This window comes from Nannospalax galili, unplaced genomic scaffold (genome assembly GCF_000622305.1).
Source record: "Nannospalax galili isolate Female #2095 unplaced genomic scaffold, S.galili_v1.0 scaffold8, whole genome shotgun sequence".
Lineage (NCBI taxonomy): Eukaryota > Metazoa > Chordata > Mammalia > Rodentia > Spalacidae > Nannospalax > Nannospalax galili.
Window position 1 is genome coordinate 667567 of NW_008358318.1, and position 10218 is coordinate 677784.

The 10218-nt window shown below is 49.1% G+C and overlaps 1 protein-coding gene across 1 annotated transcript in view; it reads left to right on the forward strand.

Annotated features, from left to right (window-relative positions):
* Positions 1–9981, forward strand: part of Nos2 (nitric oxide synthase 2) — a 33127-nt gene extending 23146 nt beyond the window's left edge. Inside the window, exons 20-25 of the mRNA XM_029557905.1 lie at positions 900–1107; positions 2789–2876; positions 3244–3365; positions 5743–5891; positions 6672–6866; positions 9427–9981. Of these exons, the coding sequence (XP_029413765.1) occupies positions 900–1107; positions 2789–2876; positions 3244–3365; positions 5743–5891; positions 6672–6866; positions 9427–9507 (843 nt within the window). The 3' untranslated portion in view covers positions 9508–9981. The remainder of the gene's footprint in view (positions 1–899; positions 1108–2788; positions 2877–3243; positions 3366–5742; positions 5892–6671; positions 6867–9426) is intronic.
* The last annotated feature ends 237 nt before the right edge of the window (positions 9982–10218 follow it).

Genomic DNA, 10218 nt, shown 5'->3' on the forward strand with positions numbered 1-10218 from the left:
AACAAACTTGAATCTTTAGAATGCTGGAAGATGGATAGTCAGCAAATGGATGTAATGACAGATGAGTAGCTGAGTTAATGCGTCAGTGGGAGAATGTACTAACTCGGTGCAACTTCTGTGCCCACATCTTTGGAGGGGGCACTGGACAGCATTATTACCAGTGTGAGGCTTGCTGTCCATCTTCATCCAGTCCCCTCAGTGCTGTGACTCTACACATGTGCTGTGTTAACTTGACACACATTTCTTACTTAGTTCTCAACATCCCTGTGTGAAAAGCAGTGTCAGCCTCACTCCACAAGGATTAAGGTTAAGCTAGGAAGGATATTTATTTTATGTGTATGAATGTATGTGTAAGTGTACCACATGTGTACAGTCCCCTTGGGGGTCAGAAGAAGGTATCTGATCCCTGGCACTGGAAGTAATGATGATTGTTAGCTGCCATGTGGGTGCTGAGAACCCAGGTCCCCTGCAAGAGCAGCAGGTGCTCTTAACCAGTGAGCCTTCTCTCCAGTGCTTTGTTTAGTTTTGTGGATACTGGGGATCAGACTTGCACCCTCACACATGCCAGGCAAGTGCTCCCACTGAGGCAAACTACCATCTCGCCTTTCACTTTTAATTTTGAGAAAGGATCTCGCTGAATTATCCAGGCTAGCTCTCAATTTGCTCTGTAGCCCGACAGGCCTTGAACTTGTAATCCTCCTTCCTCAGCCTCTCAAGTAGCACCACACAGGCTCCAATATTAGCTTTCTATACACGACTGCTACTGGCTGCCCTTAGTTCCTTGTTTCCCCGCCAATGTAGTAACCTCAGCACCCTGGACAGCACCTGGCCCTTGGCTGAGTTTGGTGCTGGCTTGAGAAGTCCTTTTCCCGAATGCTCACGCTGCCCTTGGCTTTCAGCCCTCAGAGTACAACAAGTGGAAGTTCTCCAACAGCCCCACATTCCTGGAGGTGCTGGAAGAGTTCCCATCACTGCAGGTGCCCGCTGCCTTCCTGCTGTCCCAGCTTCCCATCCTGAAGCCCCGCTACTATTCCATCAGCTCCTCTCGGGACCACATGCCCACCGAGATCCACCTCACCGTGGCAGTGGTCACCTACCACACTCGAGGTGAGAGGAGGGGACAGACTGGTGTCATCATCCGCCTCTGCTACTGCTAAGATAGCTGTTCAGTAACTCTGAGCTTTGGTCTTCTTGAGGTAGAGGCAGCCACCTGCCAGAGTTGTCAGTCACATGAGGAGCTGTGTAGAACCCACTGTCATGAAGAAGGCACGAAGCTCACTCCTTTGTTTATCAATCCATTAACAAAGAGATGGGTTCGGTATGCATTTTACAGGGGAAGAAAGGAGGCATAGAGAGGCTAAGCCACTTGTTCAGAGTCCCACTGTTAGTAGACAGAGTGTTGAGAGTCAAAGCTAGGGAGTTTAACTATTGAGGCCACATACTGGACCACTGTTATCATCTATAACTGTTGAATAAGGCTCAAACGTGAAGAGCCACGAACATGGCCCGCCAGTGATTCCTAGTCGTCCTGATGGCACAGCTGGGTGCAGGGCACTTCAGCGTGGATTGTTCGTTCCCTCTCTGTACTCATTCAATGACGGCCGTGTCCTACCTCCATGCTGGGTGCCATGCTGGGCATGGAAATGCTGCAGGCAGCCCTTGCCATCAGAGCAGCCAGAGGGCCAGTGAAGAGTGCAAGTGTGGAAACAGAGCTTATGGCTGTGTGAAGGCCCAAGAGGGAAGCCCCAGTACTGTGAGGGAGCAAGCTAAGAGTGAGGCCACCACACACTAGGACGTTCAGTGTTCTGTTGCCTTGGCCTTGGCTCGTCCGCTGGATGAACTCGGTCTCCTGCTCTGACCTCTGTAACAACCGTCTGAGCTGACAAGGCTGGGAGCTGTCCATACCTCATAGCCCTCTGTCCTCATCAAAGAACAATTTCCAAAGCCTCAGCAGACTGTCTGCCCACCCTCACCATTCATGTCACACCCCTGGACAGGAGGGAAGAGGCAGGCATGGATTGTGAGGGCAAACTTATGTGGAACAGACACAAAGATACTCAAATTGCTGGAGGCCTCCATCACATGCTGGGTCATGGAGAAGGGAATGTAACCCTTTTCTGGGTTCAGAGAAAACTGGGGTGTCCACAAGCCCAGGAAGGACTCTTGGAGAAGACCAGAACAGGCAGGAGGTAGAAGGCCATCATCCTTCACCCAGGGCTCCTCCCAGTAAGGGCCTTCTTCTTGAAGGCACTCAGCATAGCAAGCCTTGGGGTCACTTCCCAGTGCTGTAAGCAGAGCCCCAGGGGAGCTGGGAGGATCCCTAGAGAAGGGGCTAGCCTTTAGTCCCAGCACATGGGAGGCAGTTGCAGATGATTCTGTTAGTTTGAGGCCAGCCTGGACTACATAGCAAGTTCCAGGCCAGCTGGGGCTATAGGGAGACCCTGTTGCAAAAAGAAGAAAAAAAAAAAAGAAAGAATTAAAGAAAGAAAGAAAGAAAGAAAGAAAGAAAGAAAGAGGGAACCTGAGCAGTGGGCCCAAGTCAACCATGACGTCAGTGTCTGCTTAACCCCCTCCCCCTCTGTGATTTGGTTTCTTGGTGGTGGAGGGATCGCCAGCTCACTAGGCCCCTTTCAGCCTTTCCTACTTTATGTGTATAGACAGCAGATCCCAGCTTCCCAAAAAATCAGCCCCTCATTCAGGAGCTAGGCCTATCAGTGCAGGAGGGGCACCCAGCCAGGTTGCATGCAGGCCATGGGGGATGTTGGTCAGATCTGTGCTATCCTTGCAGATGGCCAGGGTCCCCTGCACCATGGTGTCTGCAGTACTTGGATCAGCAGCCTGAAGCCTCAGGACCCAGTGCCCTGCTTTGTGCGAAGGTGAGCATCCTCTCAGACCCCTTTGGGGGTTCTGGGATGCAAGGGAGGGATCCGAGACAGGGTATCCCTCTGAGCCCTTGGCCATAATGAGTCCCTTCATTTTACCACCTTGCTGCAAGGGATAGTGGAGTCTGTGGTGAAGGTGATGGTGATGACTATGGTGGGGCCCAGAGTACAGTGAGAGTCTTTCACCAAAGGCATGCCTGGGCATGGTGGATGAAGCTATGCACAGGACTTGGGAATCAATGTTCTCCCCCAATCCCCGATACTATCCACCCTGCGAGGCACCCAGTCCCCCAGCTTCTGTCCTGTGTGTGCTTCTAGTCCTCAGAAGGACTAGGGCCTCCCTCCTTCTGTCTTCCTACAGTGTCAGTGGCTTCCAGCTTCCCGAGAACCCCTCCCAGCCTTGCATCCTCATCGGGCCTGGTACAGGCATTGCGCCCTTCCGCAGTTTCTGGCAGCAGCGGCTCCATGACTCCCAGCACAAAGGTACAGCTCTTGATATGGAGGGAGCATACTATTTGCCCTGATCTGATTATTATACATGGCACATGCATATCAAACTATCACACTGTACCCCAAAAATAGGTACAAAGATTTTGGTGGGGAGGGATCGCACCTTGTCCACATTGTGTCTCCACATCTCTTTGTTGTTTTAAAATTTATTGCGGGGGGATGTTTCACATGCCACGGTACATGTGTGGAGATCAGAGGACAGCTTGCTCTTCTCCTTCTACCATGTGGGTCCCAGGGATTGAACTCTAGTCATTAGGCTTGGTGGCAAGTACCTCAGCCCACTGAGCATCTCACTGACCCATTTTGCATATTTTTAATGCTAGTATCACTGTTGGTATCAGCTGTGACATGACCCATAGAGTCAGCCTGCGTAGAGGTCCTCAAAGTGAGAGATGGCAGTCATAAATTTTAGATCAAGACACTCCCTTTCACTTGAGAAATATCCCAGAAGAAAGGCTCTTTTTATATCTAGAACTTTCCAAATGAGGCTTTTGCAGAACTGTTAGTTTGACCTTCAGCATGAAGTTGGGAACAGTCAGTGCATGGATAGCTTCAGTTGTCAGTTTGACACACCAGGCAAGAGGGAGCCTCATGTGGGGACTTTCCTCTGTCATACTGACCTGTGAGACATTTTCTTGATTGTTGAGTGACACGGGAGGGTCCATCCCACAGTGGGTGGCCCACCCCTGGGAAGGTGGTCCTGGGTTGTGTGAGAAAGCAGGCTGAACCCAGGCTAGAGAAGCAAGCTAGTGAACTGCATTCTTCCGTGGTCTCTGCTTCAGTTCCTGCCTCCAGGCTTCTGCCCTACTTGAGCTCCTGGCCTGGCTTCCCCTGAAGAACTGTACTGTAAGCTGAAATAAACCCTTTCCTCTCTAAGTTGCCATTGGCCAGAGTGATAATCACAATAGAAAATCTAACTAGAATGGTCAGTAACATGCAGGAGGCTGTCCATGTGTCCTGGACACCTTAGACCTTGCTTTCTGCTACAGTGGAAAAAGGAATGACGCAGCAGCTGGGTCAGGAGAGATGATTTTCTCTAATCATCTCTGATATCCTCCAGAAAGAATGCCCTCAGTGTGTTAAACAGTTTTTCCTTTTCTTCTTTTTATTTTCTTTTCCCTTCCTTCCTTCCTTTCTTCCTCCTTCCCTACCTCCATCTCTCTCTCTTTTTCTTTCTTTTGAGATAGAATCTCACTATGTAGCCCTGTCTGACCTAGAACTCCCTATATAGACAAGGCTGGCCTTGAACTTGCAACAATCCTTCTGCCTTTACCTCCTGAGTGCGGGGATTCTAGGTGTGCACCACCATGCCAGCTATAATGATTTTATTCATTTTAATGTATATATTAGTGAGTTTGTATACTTCATCTAATAGCTCTTAATCAAATTTAGACTCTCTCCCCCCTCTGCACCCCCCATAGCCTCCGCACCAGATTTCATACATTCTGTCATATATGTTAAGGCCTATCCAGTCAAGCATTTGTACCCAGATGTCCCTCTGTGCAGGTTCATCCACTGGAGACTAGTCAGCCTATCTAGAGTCATGCCATTAAAGATGATCTACTTTCCCTCACTCCGAAGTAATCAGTTACCAATAGTTCCTTGGCTAAGGTTGGGGCCTGCTGCCCATTCTGTGTTTCCCAGTTCTATGCTGGGTTTTTGTCTGATTGAGTCAGCATGGGTCTTGTGCATGCTGTCACAATTGCAAGTGCATATGAGTGAGTTCCCAGAGGCCTGAAAACCTGTTTTCTTATGTTCATGCACCAACCCTGGCACTTCCAATTTTTCTGCCCCCTCTTCTGCAATGGTCCCTGAGCTGTGGGTGGGTGAGGTTTAAGATGAAGTCCTATCCAGAGACACAGACTCTATAGTCTCTTAATATTTTAATAGGAAAAAAATATAATTAAAACATGAAACAAGTAAGAGTGATGTGTTGGCCTAGTCATAACTGATGCTGAACAAGGCCCTCCAATAGTCCCTTCTTTATTTTCTAATTACTGCAAAAACAACTAGAATAGGACCCTCAAAACAGGTGCAGTTGAAGATTCCTGTGTCAGGAGGCAGGACATAGGTGCCCTATGCTTCTCCAAGGCAGTAATGGAGAGTCACAACTTTAGCCTCTGGTCATGATTAGCTGGATGGAATCTTGAGTCTGCACTTTGACTTGTGTAACTATAGGTGTACGATCTGAATGCCTCAGGCCTCGGTTTTCTAGTTTCCTCGTCTGCAAAATGAGGACGATACCAAATCACAAACGTGCCCATTAGCATTGGGCACCTGGAGGTGGGGGTGGGCACTGGTTCGCGCTCTGGTGGTCATCCTGATAACTTCAGGCTTCTGGATCTTGCAGGGCTCAAGGGAGGCCGCATGACCCTGGTGTTTGGGTGCAGGAACCCAGAGGAGGACCACCTCTATCAGGAGGAGATGCTGGAGATGGCCCGCAAGGGTGTGCTGCACCAGGTGCACACAGCCTACTCCAGGCTTCCAGGCAAGCCCAAGGTAAGTGCAGTCACCCAACAAGCAGGCGGAGCATAGGTCACTGCCTATGCCACACCGCCCTCCCTCCCTGAGCTGTCATCTCCTCTCTAACTAGGACAGAGTTAACCATCAGGGTGATGTGAAGAGCACTGTGCAGAGAAGAGCCAGAGAGGTTTAAGACTCACGCCGCAGCTTAAGCCCCACAGTCCAGTCTGCTGCAGGTCCCCAGCAGCCCAGAGAGGGGGTTCTGTGCAGGAAGAAGTGGCCCAGTTGGCTTTATGCTCAGCTCAGCAGGGCTGAAGGTGACTGCTGCCTCCCAGCAGGACACTCTGCCCTCTGGGCATGAGCAGTTGGGACAGACTCAGCTCAGAATCTCATGAGCCTGTCCCTATGGACTCGCCTCAGACCTAGTGGGAGAGCCACTGGGCATCTTATGTGGAAAAAAAGCACAGTCCCAGACTGACTCTTGGATCTTCTGTATAGACGGGGAGCTTGGAAACCTATACCCTGGCCCCAAATCAGAGCTGGGACCGATGCAAGTGGGGAGGTCCCCTTTTGTAGGGGGTAGGTAGGCAGGGGCAGTGGCTCGATTGATGTCTTTGTGTGGTGAATTCAAGGAAGATCAGGGAGCTTCACTGGCCGAGACTAGACAGGGTGTTGGGCGCCTGCTTATCCTGAGGACCTGACTGGTGGGCACTCCTCACCCTGAAGCTCCTAATGCCCCTCCTCCCCACCCCATGGTCATCGGGCCTCACCACAGCACTCCCAGCAGCACCACCCCACCATCTCCTCTGCTTTCAGGTCTACGTTCAAGACATTCTGCAGAGGCAGCTGGCTGATGAGGTGTTCCGTGTGCTCCAGGAGGAGCAGGGCCACCTCTACGTGTGTGGGGATGTGCGCATGGCCCAGGATGTGGCCTACACCTTGAAGCAGCTGGTAGCTGCCAGGCTGAGCTTGAGCGAGGAGCAGGTTGAGGACTATTTCTTCCAACTCAAGGTATGGGAGCTGGGGTGGGAACAGGGAGGAGGGCATAAGCCAAGGGCATAGACCATGGAGTCAGGATCAGGGCAGCAGAACCAGGGGCACCCCAGGACCCTCTGACCACAGAAACCTAGGGCTGACTGGTCGGGCCACACTTGCCACCAGCTAGCCGAGAAGTCAGGCCAGTGTGTTCTGTGGAACCGAGCAGCAACCTCTGCACACACCCCCACCCATCCACCCAACACCCTTGCAGAAAGTCTCCATGTACAAGAGCAGGGCAGTGGGCACTGGGGATGGGAAGGCTGTCCCTGATTGCATCATGGAAAGCACATACTTATTTCCAGAGGACTGCTGGCTGCTTATCCAGGCCCCACCAGGAAGAACTCCCCTTTAGCAGTGGTAACAAGGCTTGTCATGTGCCAGGTGCTTGCCAAGAATTGTCACTTTGTCTTTCTAAGGGCTTTATGAGGGAGGAACCACTGTTCCCCTTTTTGCAGACAGACGGGAGTGAATGTGAGAGCCAGACATGCTCTCTCTCCCGCCCTCCCTTCTCCCCACCCCCCATACCCAAGCCTCTCCCTAACACTCATACTTATGCTCCACGTATACATTATGTGTGTGGTTGAGATAAAGCAGTTAACAAAACAGGTTTAAAAATTCTGCCTAGAGTATGTTGGTGCACTGGGGAGGTGGGTGCAAGAAGACCAGGTGTTCAAGGTTATCCTTAGTTACTTAGTGAGTTTGAGGGCCAGCCTGAACTACATTAAACCCTATCTCAAAAAAAAAAAAAAAATCTACCTAGATGGAGCTTACATTCTGGTGGAGTTGACAAAACATGTAAAATGTGTGCTGCTTCAGACAAGAATTAAACAGGGCATCTGCTCAGAGAGGGGAGTGTTGCTTTAATGAAGATGTCTGGGGAAGAGGTCACTTGGAGGTGACATTTGAGAAAATCCCTGAAGAAGGTGAAGAAGCTTTGTGCATATTGAAGGAGATTCACAGACTAGTCTATGGTGAACGGCATGTACAAAGGTCCTGAGGTGCGGGTTGTTCTGACCTATGTAATGAACAGCAAGAAGATCACAGGTGCTTCCCAAAATGTGTCCAGTGTGTTAACAAATGTCTCTCATCAAAAATGTTATAAGGTGGCTGGGCATGGTGGCCCATACCTTTAATCCCAGCAGAGGCAGTCAGATTTCTGTGAGTTCAAGGGACCAACCTAGTCTATATAGTGAGTTTCAGGCCAGCTGGAGCTACAGGGAGACCCTGTCTAAAAAAAAAAAAAAAAATCCAAAATAAATAAATTTAAACTTACAAGGAGCTAGCTGGTGGGGCAGGAGCGATGCGTACCTGTAAATCCTTGCACTTGAGAGACTAAGGCAGGAGGGTGCTAAGTGCAAGCTAGCCTGGCCTATATAGTGAGTCCTTATCTCAAAAATAAAAAGGGGTTTGGAGGGATGGCTAAGCAGTTAAGAGCACTGCAAAGGATCCATGTTTGTTTCCCAACACCCACATAGTGGCTAACAACTGTCTGTAACTCCAGTTTCAAGGGACGAAACACCCTCATAGCCTCTGAGGGCACTGCTTACTTGTGATGCATTTACATACATGACATGCAGGCAAAAAACTCAAACATATAAAATTTAAAAAAATAAAAAATATAGCTGGGCATGATGGCAAACGCCTTTAATTTCAGCACTCGCCCAGAGGCAAGCAGATCTTTGTGAGACTGAGGCTAGCCTGGGCTACATAGTTCCAGGTCAATTGTGACTACAGGGAGACCCTGTCTCAAAAAGACCAAAAATATATATAAATCAAATATATAAATTTATAAAATAAAAAGCTTATGTTATATCTCTATTATAAAGATAAATATATAAAATTTCAAGTTAAATTAAAAATTAAATATATATAAATATATTAAAAACTAAAAAATGGGGCTAGAGCAATGATGGCACAGTGGTTGAGAATATGTATTCTCATGTAACAATCCACCTGGAACTCCAGCTCCAGGGGATCCAACACCCTCTTCTGGCTTCCAAGGGCACTGCGCACGTGCACACACACACACACACACACACAATTACAAATAAAATCTTTTTTAAAAAATCTCAAAATTAGAAAGAAAAAGAAAACAAGAGCTAGGGTGCTGCTCAGTGGTAGAGTCCACAAAGACCAGCAATGGTGCTTTACTGTAAGACTTCTCAGAGCCTTTGCATGCCAATGTGTGTTCAGCCTTCAAGCCTGGGGGACAAGAAAACACACACAGCCTGTCCATCAATTACTGATCTCAAAGCTAACCCCTCCTGGGGCCTCTGGTGGGGTGAGCACCAGGCAGGCTGTGGGACCACACCATCCATGCCTGAAGCTTGGGAAGAGGCTGAGGTGGGCCACACCAGAGCAGATACTGGCAGATTTGACAGCAGCTGGGTAGGTGGGAGGACACAGGACTCAGGAATACCCATGTCACCAGGAATCTGGCACAGCCCTGGGCACTCATCCAAGCCTAGATATTGTGACTGAGAAGTGGCTGGGTCAACAGAACTGACACCATGGCCTCTGCTTTCTCTCATAGAGCCAGAAACGTTATCACGAAGATATCTTTGGTGCAGTCTTTCCCTATGGGGTGAAGAAGGACAGGATCATGGGGCTCTGACAGCCCAGGAGGAGTTACAGCTACAGACATGGAATTTAATGATGGACTCAACTCCTGAGCTGAGGTCACAGGACAATGGAGAAATGCAGTTTTCCCCAAGCCTCATGTCTGATTTCTTCCTGCATACCTTTCGCTTGGCCTATTACCAAGTAGCACTGTGGTCTGCTTGGAGTCTCTCTCTTGCCCTCTCTCTCTTTCTCTCTCTCTCTCCCTCTCTCTCTCTCTCTCTCTCTCTCTCTCTTTCTCTGTCTCTCTCGTTCTCTTTCTGGACCCTTAAAAAGAGAGAAAAATGAACTTTCTGATTGAAGCACTTTGAGTAACCACCAGGAGGCGCTATGCCTCCCCTCTGTATTTAGCTGCATTGTGTACAGTTATTTATGAAAACAAATTACCTTTGTCTATTCCCAAGGGCCACTTGGGCCTTCCCTGTATAATTCCTCAACGATAATATTTATATAAAATGCATTTTAACCATCCTGTGTGTGAGAGTTTGGAAGGGAAAGCATGCCAAGTAATGTATGAGTCAGGATTGTGGACACTACAGCCTGGACAAGAGGAAACATGCTAACCAGGTCCTCAGAGGACAGCAGATGGCGCCTGTGTTTGTCATAAGACCTGTGGTCAGGAGCTTCACAGAGAAAGTAACTTCTATGGGAAATGGTGAGACCTTGGATTCTGCATGGAGGCAGGGCTTTTCCTGAAGACCTTGAC